At 36.3% G+C, this 23,867-nt stretch overlaps 1 protein-coding gene across 4 annotated transcripts in view; it reads right to left on the bottom strand.

Moving 5' to 3' along the window:
* The window catches only part of LOC114031496 (tubby-related protein 4), a 266,210-nt gene that overhangs the window by 26,500 nt on the left and 215,843 nt on the right, over window positions 1-23,867 (bottom strand). For all 4 annotated transcript variants that reach the window (XM_027846592.1, XM_027846594.1, XM_027846593.1 and 1 more), the window contains 2 exons: window positions 3,437-3,661; window positions 2,194-2,428 (listed from right to left, as the gene is read on the bottom strand). In XM_027846592.1, coding sequence (XP_027702393.1) covers window positions 2,194-2,428; window positions 3,437-3,661 — 460 coding nt within the window. The remainder of the gene's footprint in view (window positions 1-2,193; window positions 2,429-3,436; window positions 3,662-23,867) is intronic.

Here is a 23,867-nt window from a genome sequence, read left to right as displayed (position 1 = left end):
ATCCTAATCTTTGATCAGGGTTATTTTTCTGAATCCTGAACCTGTGTTCAAGCATAATAAAAATTAAGTTTGTGCCTCAATGATTTCTGCATTATGATAGATTTATTCAACAGCAGTAACCTACCACACAAACTCAAAGGAAAATATTTTTGCCATAACAGTTGGTAAGAGAAGTTAAGAGGGGAGTGAAAAAAGGAAAAGGAAGCTAAATGTGGCTATCAAATTGTTAATGAAGTGTTGACAAGTGGGGAAGGGAAATTATTTCTAGAGTTAAAGAAATCCAAAAGTGATTAGTCAGAGCAATTCTCTAGCAAGACAATAATTAATGATCTCACTTTCCAAAATGAGAGCAGGGAGAATTCTACAGTGATGTGTTGAATGTACGTTTATATTTCTCCCACGGCCAAGTGATTGCTTGCTACCAGTGCTAAAAGTATAGTTTCATAATCCTCCTAGAAAAGATTAAGAGGCCCAGGAATTCCTCTCCCTTCTATGTGTTCCAGGCAAGAGATGATAAGGGCCTGGAACAAAAATGGTAGCCATATAAATGGAATTGAGGAGATGAATATGAAAGATCTTGTTGGCAAATGACAAGATACGAAAATGAGGAAGAGGGAAGAGGCAAGAACGAATTTGAGGCTGCAAACTCGAAAGACTGGAAGGATGGTGCTGCCCTAAGAAGAGATAGGTCCAAGAAGAGGGGAAGATTTTGGGGGAGAGATAATTTGTTCTATTTAGACACACTGAGCTTGAAATACCCAGTTGGAAACACCCAATGGACAGGGAGTAATGTGGTCCTGAAGCTCAAGAGAATGACTAGGGCTGGATAAATAGATCTGGAGGTCAGCTGTATAAAAATGAGAGCCGAATGTAAACTGATGAGCTCACCAAGAAGGAGAAGGCTGAGGAAGAAGAACACTCTATACTTAGAAGATACGGACATGAGAAATGGATGATAATGCAGCAAGACAGATCATGAAGTAGTGGCCAGACATAGGAGGGAACAGTTTCCTTCTCTATACTGCTGTAGGATATTTACAACTCATAAAGCCAGAATTATATTCACATTCTAAAAAAGCTTTCTATAGAAACATAAAATGCTAAACAACAATTTCTGGGTTCTGATTTCAGAAGACAGACAATTACCTGAAGTAAAACTTGGTTTTAAATTTCAAATACAAAATAACATCACCATTTTTATTGCTGTTTAACCACTGTGGTCTTCCTTAATCAGAAAACTCATGCAACTGCAAAAGCCACTAGGCATCTAACATCGTTCCTTAGAACCTAATCGCAATTTTAAAAAATCTTAAAAGCTGCCCAGGTTTGAATAAAATTAGCTGTGCTAAGGAATTTAGATATTGGTACTACATTTAAAGGCAGCTGGGTGGCTCAATGGATAGAGCACTGGGCCTGGGGTCAGGAAGACCTAAGTTCAAATATGACCTTAGACACTAGCTGTGGGATCCTAGGCAAGTCACTTAACCTCTGTTTGCCTCAATCCACTAGAGAAGGAAATGGCAAAACACTCCAGTATCCTTGCCAAGAACACCCCTTGGACAGTATGGTCCAAGGGGTCATGAAGAGTCAGACACAACTGAATGAATGAACAACAACTAATTGTGAAAACTAATATTCTCCAATTAGGTCTCCAATTGAACTTTCAAAATTATAGAGTGTACAAAGAATCTGAAAATCAAGTTTACAAGAAAAATGATATTAAATTATTCGAGCCAAACTTTGGCAATAATTCTAGAGTAGAATAGCTTTTTATAGATGCTATCAAAGGTAATGCTGAATAGGCACATCACTTCCAGTAATTAAAATATACTAATATGAATATGAAAATGTAAACCTGATGAAAAAGAGGGTATATCAAATTCTAATTTTCTGAAAGTATATACAAAGAAATTCTTGACCATAGACCATGGATTACATTTTGGTGCTATAAATTAAAAAAAAAAGTTTAGATTCATAGGCCTGGGAAGGGAAAATGACAGATTTATGCTCTAACTTTAGGGATTTTTTTTTTGTCCTTATGCCCCAAGAATTTAACTTTTTATAAATAAATACTTTGATATTCTAAACAGAGTAATCTACTATGACCTTATGTTAGAATAGTATTTTCTACAAATATTATAAAACTCTTTAAAGTTTCTAATAACACTCTCCCCACAAAAAAAGGCATCCCACCTGTTTTGCCATCTGTTTTTGGATCCATGATGACGAATTCTGGTCGAAGCTTGCTAATACGACGCCCTTTCAGGATGGGTACTAATCCACCAAGATATTCCAAGTAGAGTGTGTAACAAGGACCCCCTACTTCTGGATCATCTTCGGTACGTTTCATGGTACAATGGAGTCTTTCATTACCGGCAGTTGGGTAGCTGACAAAGTCTCTCATGTTGTTGGGGTCTGGGATAGGGGGCTAAAGGTGAACACAGGTAAGAATAGGTGTTACTTTAGTGAAGGGAGATAAAGAAAGAAAATTTAAGATCAAAATAGTTTCTTTTTAAAAGGAAATTCCTTTTTCATTATTGACAAACAACACTGCCATTCCTAGGTGAGTGGGATAATAAGATAGTGGCAGCTAGGTTATGAATATTAACTTGGACATGTGACCTAAAAGGGACAACATGGAAAAGGGGAAAGAGTGTTAGATTTTTCATCAAGAGTTTAAATCCCAGTTCCCATCCTTTCTTTTTTTCTCAGGTGACAAGTATTTCTTTTCTCTCCCTTACACTCCTACAAACCCCAATTAAATGATTAAAAAAAGGGGGGAAAAAATCCTCCTAACAAATTAGCACAGACAAAACAAATTCCCATATTGGCCATGCATGTCTCAGTCTTCATTTTAAGGACATCACCCTTCTGAAAAGCTATGGGGAGCACGTTTCATCCTAGGTCCTTGCACTGAGCAAACTTCTAGTTCTTCTACTTTCTAGTTGAGTCCTTTGCTGGGTCTCTGTTTCCTCTTCTATAAAACAAGGATTCCACTTATACTTCCTACTTCACCATCTGATCCTCACAACAACCCTGTGAGGAAGATGCTCTTATTATCCTCATTTTAAAGATCAGGAACTTGAGACATAGAGAGGTTAAATAACTTTCCCAGGGGCACAGATATTAAGTTCAGGATTTGAACTCAGGTTTTCCTGACGCCAAGTACAGCAGTATACCCACTGTGCAACCTAGCTGCTTCGTGAGAAATAAGGATTAACACTGATGTTAAATGTAGTAAGCAGGAAAATACAACAGGACTTTGCCCCCACTTGCCATTTCAATTTGGTCTTTGGCCAGCATCAGTAGGTGGGCCTACTTTTTTGATCCATCAGCTGTCTCTGCCCTTTATTAGCATGCCTGTTTGGAGGGGGTGTGGAGGAGAGGGGAACAAGGTATGTAAGTGAAGAGGAGTGAGGCGTTAAGTTCGCTTTACCTTAATTGTTGGAATGAAGGCAGTAGTGAGGTATGAGCACAGCCTTGGTGGCAGGGTTAACTTGCTGATATCCTTGTCATCCCTAATGGAGCTGGCAATAGCCTGCTGGCACAGCAGCTGAAGACTAGAGACCCGGTGTTCTACACGAACCACATACAAGGCAGGTCCAGATGCCATAAGTAGGCGTGAATCCCGGTGGCCCCAACAAATTGAGATTATGGGACGCTGTAAAAAGAAGGTATTACAAAAGTTCACTATTTTTATTAAGTGGGAGGGTCAGGTTCCCAAACCTTTTCACAAAACCTATTAAGCCAATAATGTATTTGAACTGTGTTAGGGTACAGTATATTAAGAATTTTAAATTTGGTTGCCAAGAATATCTATTCTTTGACAACAGTACACAGGGAAATGCCTGCTCCTTGAGGGTAGGAATTATGAGATTTGCCTAGTACCTAGCACATAGCAGGCACATATGTGTGTATATGTACATGTATAGAATTAAACTGCACAGCAGCTTACAGCAAAAGTAGGGTTACCATAGTTTCACAGTATTAGCTTCTGTTGCCTGGGGAAGAGGCTGTGTGAGGGCAAAGCAAGGTAGTGAGATACTGAGAAATAATAAAAATTTTCTTTCTTTTTACTGTAAAGGATTACTATACTGGCAAAAGGTCAAGGGGAAAGCTTGGGGAAGGAAAGGAGCAAGAAGAATTAGGAGCAATTTCTAATGCTTCACTTCCTATCTTCTGTTTGCCCTTCTTCACGACTACTGATAATGTGGTCATAGATGGGTATTGACAAGAGCAAAGATTCACAGGGTCAGCAAAGTGAAATCTGTGGTTCCTATATAAATCAAGATTGCTTCTCTTCAGAAAATCCAAAGCTTGAAGCTGCTATGTATTAAGATTAGTAATGGGAAGAAAATACAGGATAATGTATTAATTCTCATCCCAGAATATGGAGTTCCAACTTCACTAACGCTTTGAGGGGTTTCAAAGATCAGAAACTGGGCACCATATATTTTTTATTTTTTAAAATAAGTTTTTATTGATATCTTTTGATTTTTCATATCATCATAAATTCCTCTAGTATACTTCCCATTCCTCCTCTTAGACAGTCATCCCATAAGAGAGAAATTTTAAAGACAAAAAGATGAAAAATCAGCATAACTGCTAAACATATCCAAAAAAACCCAAACAAAAAATTATGTGCAATGAACAATGCTTATGCAAAAGGATAGGATGAGATTGTTTTCTCATCTCTTTTCTTTCCAGCCATGCTCATTCTTTATAATTCTGAAACACTGACTTTTGATTTCCTTTCATGGTTTTCTTTTTTTGTTTGTTTACATAGCTGTAGTCATGCGTATATTATTTTCTTGGCTCTGCTTAATTCACTCTGAAATCAGCTCACGTAGAGATTTTCATGCATATTTATCACATGCATAATTTCTTACAAATACAAATGACTGTTAGATTTATTAAAAAACGGTGAGGGGAACTGAAATCTCATGCAACTATTGTATTACTGCCCATGTCTTCTTAAGAGTTCTGTTAGTATTCTAAATAAGTTTAATACTGATGTTGGTTTGTTTCCTATGGTTCCTTTAAACACAACGTAGTTTCCTTGTTAATCCATTTTTATGTTGTGAATGTTCACTTTTATTTCAATATTTTGATTGCAACTATTGCTTTTTTTTGGACTAACCTGATGCATAGTAAATATATTTTTCCTGGCCCTTAATTATTTTGTGATTAACTTTGTTTTTAGATATGTTTCTTGGATTTAATCCATTTCACATTTGAGTTATGAGAATTAGGTTTATTTTCTGTCTCACACACACACATTTCCCCCTCTTTCTCTGCAAACATAATACCATTTGCCTTTAGTTGTTTGGGCCTAATCTACTTTAAAGCAACCTCATTCCCACTAGTTCTCTCCATACCCCCAAGGTGCCCCCTCCCCATTTTTTACCTTTTCCCCTACTTTTCTTTACCTTATTAGTTTCTTTTTTCTTGCTTTTATGTATTTATTTTATTCATCCTCCCTCTTTTTCCCCTCAGTTGAATAGTCAAGTAAAATTCCCCTTCCTCTCCTGCCCTTTATTTAAACTTTTACAATTTCATTCTTTGCAACTTTTCCTAAAAAAAAAATCTTTTCTTCATTTTGTTCATTATTTATCATTACTTTCTATTAAAGAGTTTTATTCTTTGATTCACAACTCTTATATTTATTTACTCCTTTATTCCCAATATTCCTCAGGGAATTAATGTTTCTAAGGTAGCTATTTTGGACTCCATTATTTTGGGCTTCATTAATTAACCTTTGCCCTCTCCTTTCCCCATCTGCCATGCAACCTCCCCACTAGGTCCATGCCCTCCTATTCTTCTGGGTGTTAGTTACCCCTAGGACCTCTAATTCTCATTCTCCTGAGGAATGATGAGTAGTCTTTCTAATCACTGAATTCCTAAAGATCATATCCATTGCAAGGTTCCCATCTCCCCTTATAGAACCTCTCTCTTCCCTCATGGAAGCACTGATCAGAGATCAGCGTACTAGGAGTACATTAGGAAGTACTCCCTCCCTAGACAGCTAGGTGGCACAGCGGATGCAGTGCTGGGCCTAGAGTCAGTCAACACCTGAGTTCAAATATGGCCTCAGACACTTACTAGCTGTGGGACCCTGAGCAAGTTACTTAACCTTCTTTGTTTCACTTTCCTCATCTATAAAATGAGCTGGAGGAGGAAATGGCAAAACACTCCAGTATCTTTGCCAAGGAAGCTAAATGGGACCATGAAGAGTTGGACATGATTGAAATGACTGAACAATTCCCCCCCACCACTGAAACAAAAGTTCTACCTTTCCCTGTTTCAATCTCTCCTTTTGCCTCCCCATCCATTCTCCTAGAGGCTCTCTTCTTCCTGAAAAATGACAAGAGTTATTTTCCTGTATTTCTTTACTGTTAGCCTTTGACTTGATTAGGGTATTATCACATCTTCCTCTCTCCTTTTTCATGTGTCCTCCCCTTCTCTAGTTTAGTCACACACACCCACACCCACACACGCACGCGCGAGCACACACACACACCCCTATAGGTGGGGTGTTATGAGATTTATTCCATAATAGTTCAGGGCTGTTTGTCAATCAACTCTTCTGCTTGCCATCTGCTTTCACTCTTATCTTTTTCTGTACTTTCAGAAAGAAATCTCTTAAAGGTCTATTTGTTGTTATTTTGTTGCTGTTGTCCTTGGTTATTGCATTTTTTTTTTAACCTTTCTCGTACTTCTGCTGTTTGGGAGTGTTTCAGAAATAAATAATTTTGCTTAGGTGTGTTTTTCCCTCCTAGAAAGGCTTTGAATGTCTCTTTATTGAATATCCATCTTTTTAAAAATTAATTCTTAGGCTCAAGTTAGCAGGATAGGTCATATTGGATTGCCTCTTGAGTTTCTTTGCTCTTTGGAACACATTACGTTCCCTCCTGTGATTTCTGGTGGGTACAACATTATCTTGTATTATTCAAATTTCCTTCCCTTTATATTCCTACATATTTCCTTTATATTTCTTTTCCTTTATAATTTCCTTTTCTTATTATCTTTGACGCTCTTTCTCCTGGTTGCTTAATTTGTTGATAGGGGAAATCTCATATTTAACAACCACCTGCCTTAGAGTTGAGAAAAAGAGAGAGAGAGAGAGAATTAGAGAGAATTTTTTTCCCCTGGAAGAGATTTGTGGATTCTTTCAAATTGGTAAAGGGGGGGTGGAAGGGAAGACAGACATTTATTAAGTACCTTCTATGTGCCAGAGCACTGTGCTGAGAGCTTTATAAATATTATCTCATTTGATCGATAGGAACAATATTCTCTGTGTTCAGAAGTTCTGCACAATTTTCCTGTATTATAATGTTCAGGTTTTTTGACTTGTGTTCTGCTGAGAGATCTGTAATTCTTAAGCTGTCTTTATGCATCCTATTTTCAAGATCAGTATATTTTGTTTATATGGACACCATTTTTTCTTTTATCAATTTTTGCTTCTTTTCTAACAAATTATCCTTCACTTCTATGAATTAGAATTCTGTTACTCTTTTTCTATTTCTTTGGAGAGACTTGCCACTGTGGATTCAAGTTTTTCTCTTCTGTCAACTATTTCTGTTGCTTAGGTCACAAATTCTGCTTTCAAAATTCTTATTTCTTTTTTAAACCATTCACGAACATCCTGTTCCATGACGGCTTGGGAATTCATAGGGTCCTTTGCTTCATCATGTGTTAATTCATTTTCCTTTGTGTTGCAATATTTATTCATCGATGACTGTACTCTTTTAGTTTAACAGGAAGTTAATGTTGTTCTGTTATTAATATATTCCCTGTTAATCTGCTTATAAACAAAGTCTTTAATTGAGTTTTCTTCCTCCTGAGATCTTTGGCAATTTTTGTCATTTTTCTTTATTATCCCCAATTGCTTACTTTCTGATTCCTTCCCCTCTGATGGCAGTTTCCCTTGATACTGGATCTCAAAGTTTCCTTTCAAGCTGGGCAACTCAGATTTCATCAGCCTCAGTTTCTGCCCCAAATAACTTCTACAGGAACAGAATTGGCCCCATATGAATGCTGGGTTCTTTCTATTAAGTTTAGTGGAGTGCCAAACTCTCCTGTTTCAGTTCCCAATGTTCCTCAGTTCTTTGACCAAGTACTTTTACATTAAGAATGCTGCTTTGCTGCTGTTACAGTACAAATGAGTTTCTGTTTTTAAATTTTCCCCAGCACTGGGAAGAGAAAGGGGTAGTATTATGTTCTGTTGTAAGCCATATGCAGGTTCTTGAAGTCCATTGGGTTTTTGCATCATTTAGTTTACTGAGTTTTTACATCATTTGAATATCTTGGTGGTCTAGATCACTAAGACAGCTGAAACAGTTTCATTTCTTGTGCATAATTTCTACCCTGCAGAAATCTGGGAGGTCATGAGTATCAGAGAAAATGTCTAATCTTTCATTCCAATGGTCACATGACTCTGAATATGCACCATGAATTTTATATTTGTAAGTGGGGGGCCCTCAGCTGAGTCCATAAATTATTCCACCTTTCCTAAAATAAGTGACAAGATGTTATATTCCAATACCTTTTTAAGTTAAGACGAAGTGAGCAGAGGTATGAACTAGCTGTAAACAAAAAGAAGGTACCAATCAATAATTATGTTTTCAACTTAAGCTTGAAAAATCTTTGAAAACTTCAAAGCCATTAGATGAAGTGAAATGAAATCACAAAGAAAGTGTTTTCAGCTTGATTAAGGAACCTTAGTCATGCCCTCAGTGTCTTTTATAAAATTAAAAAAAAATGTGTTCAGCTTGACTAAGGAAACTTAGTCATGCCCTGAATGTATTTTATAAAATAAATAAATAAAATAAATGGATACATATGTGAATGGATAAAAAATAAAATAGTAAAGCACTTCAGAACCCAAAGGATTAAGGTGTCTGCCAACATAGAGGAAATCTCCTGTCAAACTTAGAAGAAAACAGTTGGGAGTGAGAGGGAGAGAAAAATCCCGGCCTTGACCTTCATCTCCTCCCCTCTTCTCCCTTGACCAGAAGACAGTCTTGTGAACTTTACAGAGCCTGAGATTTTGGACTTTCCATCAACATCCTACCCCTAGAATCATCACTGGAACGGGTTACAGTGTTTGTGTTGGGAGCCAAGGACAAACCAGACACAATGAAGGAGATTAAAAGAACCTCAACAGAGAAGACACACTATGCTAAAAGGAACTTTATTAGTATCCCACAAAGGAGAGAAAAGGACTGTCAAAAACCAAGAGCTGTGAGTTACCTCTGTGTGATATGGGTTCTTTAAGCTTGGATCCATTTCCCCCAGGATTCTCTAGGTACTTGTGGGAGAGTATACCACAAATATTTGGGGTGGGGGTTGCTATTTCGTGACAACTGTTCTTACCATACCTTCTAAGTATACCTCTTTCTAAAATGTAATTAAGTTTGGCTGACTAATTGATATCAATTGATAATCAAGGGAAAAAGCACACTTGTAGGGGCTCATAAACTACAGTATTCAGTAACTGCCCTAGAATCCCTTAGGGTTTCTCAGAGAGCATTGAGATTGGGTAATATACCAGCTGTGCTCTTAGGCCTTAGTCTGTTATCAAAAATGGGCACTGAGTGGTACCAGAGCATGTGATACATCTGCATGATGGATAAGGTCTGTATGCTATATAACACTTCTATGGTAAATAACAGATAAAGTATGTTGTCCCCAAAGAGTTCCCTGTTATCAGTTAATCCTGCTAGTAACTTACAAACAAAATATAAAATTTAATAAAATAGCATCTTTTTCTTTCACTACATAAATTATTAGATAGCCTTTCAGTTTTCTAATTCATAAATGGAGAGCATCAACCTGTGAATTTTCCAACATGGAAACTCTGGTATAGCACAATTTGCTATAGGATATAATACATGATAAATCTGTTTTCAAGCTTACTTAAGACTGCTAATTTCTGAATTATCCCCTCAAAAAAAAAAAGCAACCCCCCCCACAAAATCCAACCCATAACCTCCTTATAAGGAAATTTTAACCTTCCTGAAGGGTCATAGAGGGAGTTTAATTAGACAGAAGGCCTGGGAGTGATTCTCTTATGACTCATGATCTCAAGAACGGAAAGAGAGGAGAAGAGGATTACACTGGAAGGGAAGGGAAAAGAAGGTTAGGGAAAATTATCTCAAACTGGGTGCTCAAGTAGAAGCCTCTCCTATGAACTAGGATGGGAAGGTTGGGTGGAAACAGCTGACACCTCACCCATATTCTCATCAGAACTGGTCAAAGGAGAGAAACATACACCAACTCACTCACACACACACACACACACACACACACACACACACAGAGTTGGGTACAGAAACACATTTCACTCAAAAGGGAAATAGGAGGCAAGAGGGAGAATGGAAAAGAGAAATTAGAGCAAAGGTAGATTGAGGGATTAAATCCTACCTAAAATAAATTCCAAATAAAGATGCATGCAAATGTTTATAGCTCTTTTTGAGGTGACAAGGAATAGGAACATGAGGGGAGTGCCTATAAATTAGGTATTGGCAGAAGAAATTATATATATATAAATGTGGAATACTATTGTGCTATAAAAGATTATGAAGGGAATGATTTCAGATAAACCTGGGAAGACTTATAAGAACTGATTCAGAGTGAAGTGAACAGAATCAGAACAATTTATACAATGACAACAATATGATAATGACAAGTAATTCCGAAACAATTAGGAACTCTGAATAGCATAACAACCAACCATGATACCAAAGGACTAATGATAAACATGCTACCCAACTGCTAGATATCTACACTATGATCTACCATTAACATCTTAAACTCAACATGTCCAAAATGAAACATATTGACTTCTTTCCCAAATTCACTGTTATCCAAACTTCCCTGTTTCTACTGAGGGCAACATCACCATTCTAGTAATACAAACGCATAACCTGAGTCCCTGGACATACCACTCTTCTTCACCCGAATACCCAATCCACTGACAGGTCCTGTCACTTATACCTCTGCAATTTCTGTTCTATATATCTCTTATCTTTTCATTCACACTACTTCAGGACCTCTTTAATTTTTGCATGGACTACTGCAATAGTTGAATAATTGATAATTATTTTTCACACATTTGCCAAAATAATCTTAAAGTACAGGTCTGACCATGCCTTCATTGGCTCAAGAATCTTGAGTGTCTTGCTAAATAAAACAAATTTCTAAACTTCATTTTTAAAGCCCTTTACTGTCTGTCTCCAGCCTATTTTTCTAGTTCTATTTCCTGTTAATACACTCTTTTATATATATTCTATCCTGGTCAAAATGGCCTTCCGCCTATTCACTGAACTTTGTGTTCCATTTTCTATTTTACTGAGTGGAAAAAGAAAAAGTTTAAATACTTCCCAGGGCATAAAAATTCCACCAAAAATGCAGAAAAGCATATTAACCTCATCTTTTATTGGTCACAATGCAATAAAATAATAGTAAAAAAATCTTTGAAGAAAGAATTAATTTGGGATGAAATAACAAGCCTAAAGAATCAATGGGTTGAAAAACAAATCTTCGAAACACTAGAAAACTTCATGAAATAAAATTACAATAGTGATACAGTATGCCAAAACATGTGGGCTACAGCCAAAGCTATCCTTAGAGTGGTGGTGTCCCCAAAGAGTTCCCTGTATCAGTTAATTCTGCTAGTAACTTACAAACAAAATATAAAATTTAATAAAATAACACCTTTGTCTTTCACTACATAAATTATTAGATAGCCTTTCAGTTTTCTAATTCATAAATAGAGAGCATCAACCTGTGAATTTTCCAACATGGAAACTCTGGTATAGCATGGACTACTGCAATAGTTGAATAATTGATAATTATTTTTCTTTTGTTTTTGTACAGACAGTCCCTCATCCCTGGAATTCATTCCCTCTTTAGCTCCCCCTATTAAAATCCTTAGCATTGTGGGAGTGAGAGGGAGTTAGGATTATCTTAGTAAATGTAGAAAGTAAACTCCTTGAGAGAGCTTATTTAATTTTATCTCTTCATCCATAGGGCCTCACATGCTTTGTATATAGTTGTTTAACAAGTACTTGTTGAAGTGAGTGGAAAAGAATTTAGCCTGAAGAAATGAAGACTGTAAAAACACTCAATAATAGTTTTAAAGAAATAACTATACAGGGAAGAGATTCTTAACTTTTTTTTTTTTTGGTCACAGACTTTTTGGGAAGTATAGGAAAGCTATGGACTACTTCTCACAATGGTGTTTTAAATGCATACGATAAAAACATATAGCATTAAAAAGTTAGCTTTCAGTTTTCCCTCATCTCTACATTTAGTTATCTGCACACAATTGGTGAGCATCAACTGACAGAAAAATTTTAACCTGGGCTCTTTTGACTCTAGAGTTAGTGCTATTTCCACTGTACCAGGCCCCCCTAAATCAAAGACTGAAGAATTTATATTAGAATAATTTGGGGCCCCTAATTGCCCGTTTATGCAGGAGCAAGGGAAACATGCTAATTTAATTTGTTTCTCTTGGGAGTGAATCTCTATGGAAAAAGACAAGCTAGCAAAAGAAATGGTGAAGAGAGAACATCTTCCCCAATTCTTTATAAGGAAGAACTTCCAGTTAGTTAAGATTTTTGTCTCTAGAAGCTTCTGAAAATTCAACACTAATAAATGAATTATTATCCCGTCTTAGGCAAAGGGAACACAGATTTAGAGATAGCTCAGACCCAGCGGAGAAATGGCTTGCCCACGGTCACGTGGCTAGTAAGCATCAGACTAAGGGATTGAACCCAGGTCTTCCTGAGACTAAGCAGTCTATCCACTACCCACTGCCTTAGTAGCCACCTTAGAGAGGGGTTCACATAAAATCTCTGTTAATTTTATGATTCCATACTGAAATCTGTTGTATGATAGGCCATCTCAATGTTTTTCATTTTACTTACATTTTATGGTTGGTTAGTTTTCTTGTGCTATTCATTTGCTACCCAATCTGACTCTCTTATATTATCTTTTTATTAGCAAAATATGGAACTCACAATTTGATAGAGTTCTCATTATGCTGTGTGCTCCTGGGTTCAAAAAAAAGGACATGAGTTGCATTAACCATTATTTTATCATATCAGAACTGCAGACAGCATCCAGGAGACTAGAACAAAGTCTCCTATTTTACTTTGTAATGCCTCTGGTTACTCAATCACCCAGGATCAACAATTAAGAGCACTAGTCAACTGCTAGCTCATCATTAAGCTTAATCTAAACTCAGTGTCTTCCAGAAATTCTCCACCTAGTAAAATTAACATTTGCTTAAAAGGATAAGTACCAACTATTCAATTTGAATAAACTCAATAATGAGGGATTAGTGTTTGTGTTTGGACAGCTGCTGCCTGATACAAAAAATTCAGCTATAAATTTTGAAATACACTCTTTTCCTCAAATCACACAAAGTTTCTATTTTCAGAACCGATACTTGAAACATCCAAGCCTATTTGTGGCCAGATAAGATCACATTCAAAACACACTGAATTCAATGCAAGGGAAGGAAAAAAAACTTACAAGATGAACTACATTTTAGTAAGTGTACTAAAACTGGACTTCACATAATTTTTCCTGTTTTTAAAAGGACCTGTGGAAATAATGAGACATCTTATAAAGCAAGAGAGAGAACTCACTGTTTTCATTAATAGTTTTAGGGTGGGAGAAAGTTTATGTTTCAATAGAGATGTCAAAATGCTTTCAAGGGGCTCCTAGACAGTTTTATTATTCTTCAAGCTTTTTAGATTTAGACAATCAAATGGACTGAGTATCACCTTGATACAAGTTACTTGCATAGCTAGGAAATTTGAAGCTTATCAGTAATGTAAGCTATCAGAGCTATGAAATGGCATTAGATATAAAATATTAATAGTATGACCTTAGTTGAATAAATACAATGTTACCTGATGTTCATCGATAATTGACAGTGTCACCAGTATTAAAATACTTACAGCAAAAAAGATAATCTTCAAGATTCATGTATGATGGAGGGAGAGCATATCAGGCATGGGAGAGAGCCAGTGAAAATGTCTAGAGATGACAACTGAGTGGAAAATGGCCGGGAGTGGGAAAAGACTTGTTTTCCTGCTTTTCTTTAAAGTCCCATGCTCAATTGAGTGATTTGCTCTTTCCTTTTTTTTTTTATTTTTACTTTTTTTTTATTAATTTATTTTGATTTATCAATAATCACTTCCATATGCTTTTGAGTTTAACATTTTCCCCCTTCCTCCCCACCACCCTCTCCAAGATGGTACATAATCTGATATAAGCTATACATTTACATTCATATCAAATATATTTTCACATTAGTGATGTTGTAAGTAGAAATTAAAACCAACAGGAGGAACCATCAAAGAGGAAACAAAACTCAGCAGAAGAGAAAAAAAAATAGCAATTCGGCTTCCATTCTTTTTCTTTTGTTAATGACTGTTTTTAGAGACATAGATTGGCTTAGAACCAGATTAAAATGTGATTGAGAAATATTTAGCAAAATGTAAATAAAACATAATTTGTGGTTTTCTAAGTCAATACAGAGCCCACTGGGATCTGTTTTGTTTTTTTTTTTTTTTTGAGTTTGACACCACCACTCTAAGGATAACTTTGGCTGTAGCCCACATGTTTTGGCATACTATATCACTATTGTAATTTTATTTCATGAAGTTTTCTAGTGTTTTGAAGATTTGTTTTTCAACCCATTGATTCTTTAGGCTTGTTATTTCATCCCAAATTAATTCTTTCTTCAAAGATTTTTTTACTATTATTTTATTGCATTGTGACCAATAAAAGATGAGGTTAATATGCTTTTCTGCATTTTTGGTGGAATTTTTATGCCCTGGGAAGTATTTAAACTTTTTCTTTTTCCACTCAGTAATCACCAGAGATCTATCATATCAATAATATCTAGTAAGTTTCACTTAGGTCCTTAACTTCTTTCTAATCTTTTTGTTAAATTTATCTATCTGAAAGGGATAAACAGATCAGTCTCACTGCCCCCCCGCTTAAGTTCAATTAACTTTTCATTGACGTATACAGATGCTATGTTGTTTGGTGCATATATATATGTGAGTGCATGTATGTATGTATACGTAATATTGATTTGTTACTTGCGGTAACTTTAAGCATAGTGTATTTTCTTTGCTTATTTTGCTTCATCATGCCTTTATTACCAAAGCCTTATCTGAAATCATAATTGCTTCTCATTTTTTTGAGTTTACCAGAAGCATAATAGATTCTATTCTGGTCCCTACTTTAAGTCTCCGAAAATCACCTTTCAAGTGTGTTTCTTATAAACGATGTATTACTGGATACCGCCTTTTAATTCATCCTATAACCATCTTCCATTCCAGGGATGAGTTCATCCCCTTCACATCAAGTCATCACTATTAATTTTGCATTTCCCTCCATCTTGTCATTTTTTTTTAAACTTTTCCTTCTCTTTGCCCCCAGTGCCCCTTTTACAAGTAAGAAGGTAAAAGTGCAGGAGTTTGCCTAACTCTTGTATTCTATAAATGAGTATCTGCTTCAGATTTGTTGTTCATTTTCTCTTTGCCTCACCCTGGTCATAGATTTTTATTCTTATTTACTTTCCTTTTAAACCTCTCCTCACCTTCCACAAACTGAAATTGGAGTTTGTTTTGCTTATGATTAATCCATTACCTATTTTTCCTGCCCTTCCTCTTTCCCCCTCCCTGTCCTTCCTATTTCCCTGTTGAGTTTGATGTATTTCTATGCCACAATCCTTCTGAATATGTGTGCATGTATATGCATATTTGTTCAATTTTCCTTTGTGCAGTTCAGATGAAGGTGAAGTTATGAGATATGCACCCTCCATGTCTGAATACTCTTTATCTCCATGCATCCCTACAATATAAGATAGTGATTTTGCTCTCCTTCCTCCTCCTTTCCTCTCCATTGTAGAACTCCATATATACCATTCCCATTTACTCCTGAGACCATCAAAACAGAATAAAAACACCCCCTAGTCCTCAGTCTTTTACCTTTCTCTATGACCCCTGAAGGGGTTCTGAGAAGACATTTGTTTCTTTTCTCATAACTGGCAAGTAAAAGCTTTATTCGTAGGGGCAGTTAGGTGGTGCAGTGGATAGAGCACTGGCCCTAGAGTCAGGAGGAGCTGAGTTCAAATTCAGCCTCAGACACATAACACTTACTAGCTGTGTGACTCTAGGCAAGTCACTTAACCCCAATTGCCTCACCAAAAACAAAAGCAAAAACTTCATATGTAATTATTTTCAATCGATCACATGTTTATACATTTCTTGACTTCTGAGATTTTATTTCAAGTATCTACTCAATTTTGGACTTTTCATCAGGAACACTTGTAAATTCTCTTTTACATTAGAAGTTCATTTTTTCCCCTTGTAAGATTATATTGAGTATTGCTAGATAGATCATTCTTGGCTGTAAGTCTTTATATTTTAATATTTTAGAATTTCATATTGCAGACTCTACTTTCCTTGGTAGTGGCAATTGCAAAGTCTTGAGTGATCCTGACCATGTCTCCTTATTTGAATTCTTCTTTTGGAAGGTGAAGGGAGGAAGTGGGGATTTGTTATAAGTACACTCATCACCCCCATTCAACCTGGAAGCTCTGGATTTGGGCTATGAAATTCTTGGGAATTTTAATTTTTTTTCAGGACGTGGTTCTAGAAATCTGGGCAATTTTCATTTATGATTTCTTGCAAAACTGTACCCACGTCTGTCTGCTTGGGGTTTTTTGGTCATAATTTCAGGTAGTCTTTTAATTCTTAGATTATTTCTCTTTGATCTGACTTCATGATCAACTTTTTTTAATATAATAATTTCCTTACATTTGCTTCTTTTTGTTTAATCTTTTGATTTTGTTTTTAGTATTTCTTGTTGTCTCACTGAGTCATTGTTTTCTGTTTGATCCATTCTAATTTTTCAGGGCATTCAGTTAATGGATATTTTTCTAAGATATTAATTGTCCTTGCCATTCTTTCCTCCCCTGCAATACCTCTTTCATTTCTTCCAGGTACTCTTGCAATCCTTGTGGCCATGATAATTTTTTCTATCTGAGGCTGTATTTGTATTTGCCGTAGAGTTTCTCTCTTCTGGGTTTGCTCTTTGTGTTTCCCTCACTCCAAAACATTTCTTCATTGTATTTAGCACTTCTGCTTTCCGATATCTCCTGCCTTACTTTTTGGATTAGTATTTCAGTCAAACTGTGCTCACAAATTCACAAATTTAATCGGAGGACTGCTTGGTCCTAATTTTGGTAACAAATAATCCCCATCTTCTGCAGGACTTGTCCAGCCTTGTCTCTTGTTGTTCTAGGCTCCTTGGATGCACGTCAAGTACAGACTACCTACTTAAGACCCTTTTCTTGCAGGGGACTCTGAGACATTCATGAATGGGGTGCTGCTCTTAAGACCTTTCTCTTGCTGGGTAATCCGTGGCTGCTCTGGGTGCAGGCCTGAGTTGCTTCATACTGTGCCTTTTAACTACCTTGGCTTGTCTCTATTCAGGGCTCCTTCAGGATCCTGGCAGTCTTTTTGTGCAGTCCTGGATGGAGTTGTTTTTAAAATTACTTTTCTTTAGTTTTTATCACTGTTTACTCTTGCATTTTTAGGGCTTTATCAGGTTGTTTGAGGGGGATCTGGGGTCCTTTAGATCCTAATGTACCTCTTTCTACCCTTCATTATTTCTCATCTGGTTGACTGTGGCAGACCTTTAACTGGTCTCTGCTTCAGGTCTCCCCTGTCTGCAAACCATTTGCCAAATAGTCAACAAAGGAATTTCCCTAAAGAGAAAATCTGATAATGTCACTCACTTGCTCAATAAACTCCAGTGGCTTCCTGTTTTTTCTAGAATCAAACATGAACTCTTCTGCTTAGCACTTACTGCTCTTCACAACCTGGCCCCTTCTGAACTTTCCAGTTTTCTTACACTTTATTGTCCTACCACCCATTGACTGCTATGCACACAGGACATTCCATCTCCCACCTCCATGCCTTTGCATTTGACTTTCCCTCTCATATGAAATGCACTCCCTACTCAATGCTACCTCTTGGGATCCTTGGTCTCCTCTCAGACTCAACTTAAGTGCCAGTTTCTCCATGGTGCCTTTCTTGGTCCACTAAGATGCTAGTTCCTTGCCTCCCATAAGCTCTTGTATTAATTTTGTATATATTACTTACACCTTTTACATACACATGTTGTTTCCCATATTAGAATATAAATTCCTTGAGAACAGGGACATTGATGAGACTGCTGCAGACAGCTAACTATAGAAAGTTTAGTTCTTACAGCTTCATCAAAAGTTAGAGAGCACCACTAATGGTTTTCTTTGATGTTTTAAGCTGTACTGGTATGAAACTCTTCTTAACCTTCCAAGTAGCTTGTTGGCTTTTTTATTCAGTTCTCTCATGTACTGTTCTAGTAGGACACGTGACATTTTCCCACATTCTGTGTTAAAGAAGAAAATAAAACACCATATGTAGAGTTTGCCTGCACTAGAAAGGTATCTGAATGTAATAAGATTGTTGCTGATCCACAGAGCCACACTATGAACACCAGACTGTCTTCTTGCATGCACACTTCAAAAATGGAATTCATTTTATTCTAAGTAGCTCAGGTCAGAATTAGAAGCAATGATAGAAGGTAAAAGGGGGCAAGTTTCAATATATAAACCAACCTTCCAAGAGCTAGATTTGTTCAATAGAACAGATAGGAAAATAGTGAGTACCCTGTCACTTGAGTTTAAGCAAAGATTATATGACCTCTATCCATCGCTGCCTTCCCCTCCCCCCCAATCAGAAATGTTAGGGAAGGAATTCCTACACTGTTGGGGGGAGGTTGGATGCACAATTTAGGGCTGCTTTCTAACTCTGGGATTCTCTGAGTTATCACTGCGGAGTAATAATAAGGTACTGAATTAGGAATAAGGATATTTTGTTTCTAAGACTCATATCTGACAATAACTAGTCATTTGACCTTGAATAAGTCATTTTTACCTCTCAGGGCTTCAGTTTTCTCACCTATAAAATTAGTGGATTCAACCAGAGGATAATTCCAAATTCCATCCTGCTCTTTAGGTCTATGATTCTGCATTCTCTTTGATCTTTACAAATATCTATAGCTTGTTGCAGTCTTTCCTATATAATCCAAAATAAATTCTGTAACCAATTTCTAGATCCTTTCTTGTCTCCTATTTCATATTGCATAGAAAATACCGAAGACTAAGTGAAGTGAAGTGAGCAAAAGCAGAACACTGTACATAGCAACAGCAATATTGTAAGAATGATCAACTGTGTATGACTTAGCTACTCAGATCAAGACAATAACTGAAGACAATTCCAAAGGACCCATGATGAAAAATGCTATTTACCTCCAGAGAAAGAACCAATGAACTCTGAATGCAGACTGAAGGATACTTTTTTTTTACTTTATTTTATTTTTTGTCTGTTTTCTTTTACAATATGGCTAATATGGAAATATGTTTTGCATGACTTTACATGTATATCTGATATCAACTTGCTTGCTTCCTGAAGGGGGAGAAAGAGAATTTGAAATTCAAAATTTAAAAAAAATTACTGTTAAATTTTTTTAACATATAATTGGGAAATATTTAATGAAATAAATAAAAATGTATATTTAAAAAGAATAGTTAACACCAAAAAAAATACTGAAGACTGAAAGTGGATCAGATGAAACTAAAATGACCAACTTCTTATTTTGGCAAAGCATCTGAATTTCATCTATTGAACTGTGCAAACCTACACTGCTTAAATGATTTTGTGAGGATTGTGAATGGGCTGTACAGATCTTGAAGTTCTTTATTTTTCTTACATCTGATTGCAGCAAAGTAAAGATTGTATTCTGATATTGCCAGGTTAATAATGACAGGTATCTAATCACCCCACTCTGGACTTGAAGTATATATGCATTAGTATATATGCATTCAGAGCATGTTCAAATTGAGATGAAAGCTAAGTGACCTTTTCAGAAGTTTGGGTTGGACCAGATTGTTGCGTCTTGGCCATATTCAGTTTTGTAAAGTTTCATCCTCAGTGGCAGAAATCTGTGTTGCTTTTTAAAGTATCGAATTATTAAGTTCTCTATATAACTCCATGTGTGCCTTCAAATCACCTACAATCTTTTGGAGGTTAAAGTAGTTTGAATGAGTTTACTATGTATAACTCAAAAGTTTTTGCTTGGTATCCATCTTGATAGGATTGGACCTCTTTGACCTTATGATCATGTTTCATACAAGGAGCAACTGACTGAAGAAACTGGAAATTTTTATTCTGCAGAAGTGAAGACTTCAGGGAGGAATATGATAAATATCTTTAGATATTATTACTAATATTATTTTCTTTTTAAATGTTTTATTGAGATATTTTATGTCACTGCTCCCAAGCCTCATAGAATCACCCTTGCAATAAATAAGTACCGTCAAGCAAAATAAATCAACACATTGGCTATATCTGAAAATCTATGCCTCATTCTACATCTCCAATTCATTCTCTTGAAAGGTAGGAAACATGTTTCAATATCAGTCCTCTGAAGTCACTTCATGAATCAGAGTTTCTAAGTTCTTTTTACTTTGTATCATTATAATAATCATGTAAATTGTTCTGCTCATATTTATTTCATTCTGTGTCGGTTTATTCAAGTCTTTCCAAGTTTTGAATTCTTTTTTTTTTTTGCCATTTCTTATGGTACAATTATATTTCATTATATTCATATACCATTATTTTTGAGTCCTTCTCCAACTGATGGGCATCCAGTTTTTCTAATTCTTTGTTGCTACATGAAGTATTGCTATACATATTTTTGTATATTTGGGTCCTTTCCCTCTGTTTATAGGTTTCTGCATATGTTGGTAGGGGGTATTGTGTCAAGGAATACATACAGTTTAGTCACATTTTTAGTCTAATTTCAGATTATTTTCCAGAATAGTTGAACCAAGTCACAAATCTACCAACAATGCACGTTAGTGTGTTTGAATTCCCACAGCTCCTTCAATAGTTACCATTTTCATCTTTGCCAAAGTAATGGCTGTGATATGTCAGATTCATTTTTAATTTTTACCTCTCTTATTCTTAGTGATTCAGAAGATTTTGTCATGGCTAATGACTTAATTTTCTTCTTTTGAAATTTACTTATTCATGTTCTTTGACCACTTGTCTATTGAGGTTTATTCTCAAGCTTTAGATAGTTAAAAGATTGCCATATAGAACAGGGGTTCTTGTATATGTAGTGAGTCCATAGCAATCTTCTGGTAGCTAAAGTAGCCAAGCTGAGTCAAAAGCCAGCTCTGAGAAGTGACATGCTTGACCCACCCAGCAGGGAATCAGTCTGGCAGCAGAGATACTGTGTAATCCAAGCAAGGAAATGACTCTCATCCAATAGCTATGTGATACCTAAAACCATGAGAAGAGATGTAGCCAGTAAGACCCAACCCATTAGTGTACATAAATCCAGAGCCAGGAAACATATTTTATTTCTCTTAGATGTATTAACTCTAAAATTATCTCGATGTAATTGCAGATTGATGGAATGAGATTAATGGATGATAACCAGATATAATATAGAACACCAAATTACATCATGGGGTGGTGGGGAATAAGTTACTGTCTAATTCTTAAAGGAATCTTCAGCCGTGGGTATCATTGTTGTGACTAAATCAAAGGAATCAGTTTTGAAGTAAATACTGCCTGTCACAAGTCTGTGCTGGGCTTCAGTTTGTATTCAATAATCTATAATCTTATTAACTCTGATATAAACAATATTACCTAGCTCGCAATGAGTTTCTTTTATAAACAGCCTGATAAATTGCCTTTCTTCCTGCCATAAAAAAGGCCCATGTCTACATGGATGGCATACTACTACTCTGATGATTCTAACCTTTTTTGTTCAGTCTTTCCAGTCATGTCCAATTCTTTGGGACCATATTTGGGGTTTTCTTGGCAAAGACACTGGAGAGGTTTGCCATTTCCTTCTCCAGATCACTTTACAGATGAGGAAACTGAGGCAAATAGGGTTAAGCAACTTGCCCAGTGTTACACAGCTACTAAGTATCCAAAGCCAGATCTGAACTTGGGAAAATGAGTCTTCCTGGCTTCAGGCCCAGCACTCTATCCACTGCGCCACCTAGTTGCCCATAGACTTTAGTATCTAGTATCTTTAGTATCTAGACTTCAGTGTCATTAAAGAAGCCAGCCACTAATAGTTAGAAAGCAAATAAACCTTCATTCAAATTGGAAGTCCTCAAAGTGGGTGATACTGCCCCCTGGGGGGTGCTGGAATTATCCAAGGGGGGTGGTAGTAGAGACTGGGGGGACATTGAATAAAAATAAGGGGGCCATAGAAGCATAAGGAAAGAAGAGAAGAGAAGAAAATTTTGAAAAACCATTCATATATGTTTCATCTATTGTGTAACAAAGTTAAAGTCATAATGATTACATTATTTTCCAAATAAACACACAAAATGCAAGTTATAACCCATCAATGGTCAAGTCCGCCAACAGGTCTTAACAAGCAAGTGTTGGCAGGCGAGCATGTCATGCACTGTCAGGAAATCCAGCATGCACTGGCAAGAATGTGTGCATGTAATGACTTGTTTAAAATATGATACTATACAGTTACATGACATAATACTGCATCATCAGAATTTCAATGCAGGAAAAAACCTACAAATTTACAATAAATTATTAAATTTATGATGTATTTTTAAAAAACAAATTACTTTTTAAATGACACAAATTTTTAAAAAAGTTAAAGGGTTAAAGATTTCCAGGGAGATGCTGAGTAATTTTTTTTTAAAGGGGGCAGGTAAGCCAAATAAGTTTGGAAACATCTCATTCAAATTAACTGAACATTTAGATAGCATCTACTATATGCAAGGCATGGAAGCCTCTGGAGATAAAAAGACAAAAATAAGAATTCCCTACCCTCAAGGAGCTAACATTCTACAGGGGAGAGACATATACAGAAGTAAATATAAAGTATGTAAAATGTAATAACTTCAGGAGGGAGAGAGTGCTAATTGGAAAGGGGTGGGAAGAGAGAGTAATCAGGAAGGGCTTCATGCAAGAGTTGGTACCTTGGCTCTGTTTTGAAGAAACCTGGGGATAATATCAGGTGGTGATAAGGAGAGGCCAGTGGAAGGGAATGGCAGGTGTCATGTGGAGAAGAGCACAAAGATCAGTTTGACTCTAACCCTGGATATGAAGGGGAACAGCAGGAAATCAGGACAGGAAGATGATTGCATGTGGCTTTCTTTATAACTCAAGCTCAGATTTTTGGCCAGGGGTTCTTAACCTAAGGCTTGTACGTTTAAAAAAAAAACATTTTAATAACGGTATTTCAATATAATTTGTTTTCTTTAATATTATGTATTTCATTTTAATGTATTTAAAAACGTTATTCCAAAGAGGTACAGAGACTTTGTCTGACTACCAAAAAAGATCAAGAAATTCTGCTATAAGTTTTAAAAAAAAGAGAGAGACACTAAAGATTTCTGATTATGGGAATAACAGAGTAAGAGCTATGTTTTAGAAAGATCAATCTGGCAGCTTTTTGGAGGCTGGATTAATGAAAGAATAGAATACAGGCAAGTGAGCCAATCAGGAGGCTACTGAAGTAGTCCATACAAGAAAAGAGATGTGAGCTGTAACTAGCGTGGTGACTTAGCAGAAACCAAGGGGAAAGATAAGAGATGTACGGAGGCATGATCGGTAAGATTTAGAAATTGATTACATATTGAAGTTGAACAAAAGTAAAGAGTTAAGGATTCCTCCAAGGTTGTGAGTCTAAGTAATAGCAGGATGGTAGTGCCATTAATGGATATAGGGAAGTTT

Source organism: Vombatus ursinus, unplaced genomic scaffold (assembly GCF_900497805.2).
Source record: "Vombatus ursinus unplaced genomic scaffold, bare-nosed wombat genome assembly UNPS02015175.1, whole genome shotgun sequence".
In the NCBI taxonomy this organism is placed as follows: Eukaryota; Metazoa; Chordata; class Mammalia; order Diprotodontia; family Vombatidae; genus Vombatus; species Vombatus ursinus.
The sequence above is the reverse complement of the archived record's forward strand: the minus strand, read 5'-3'. Positions and strand labels throughout refer to the sequence as shown.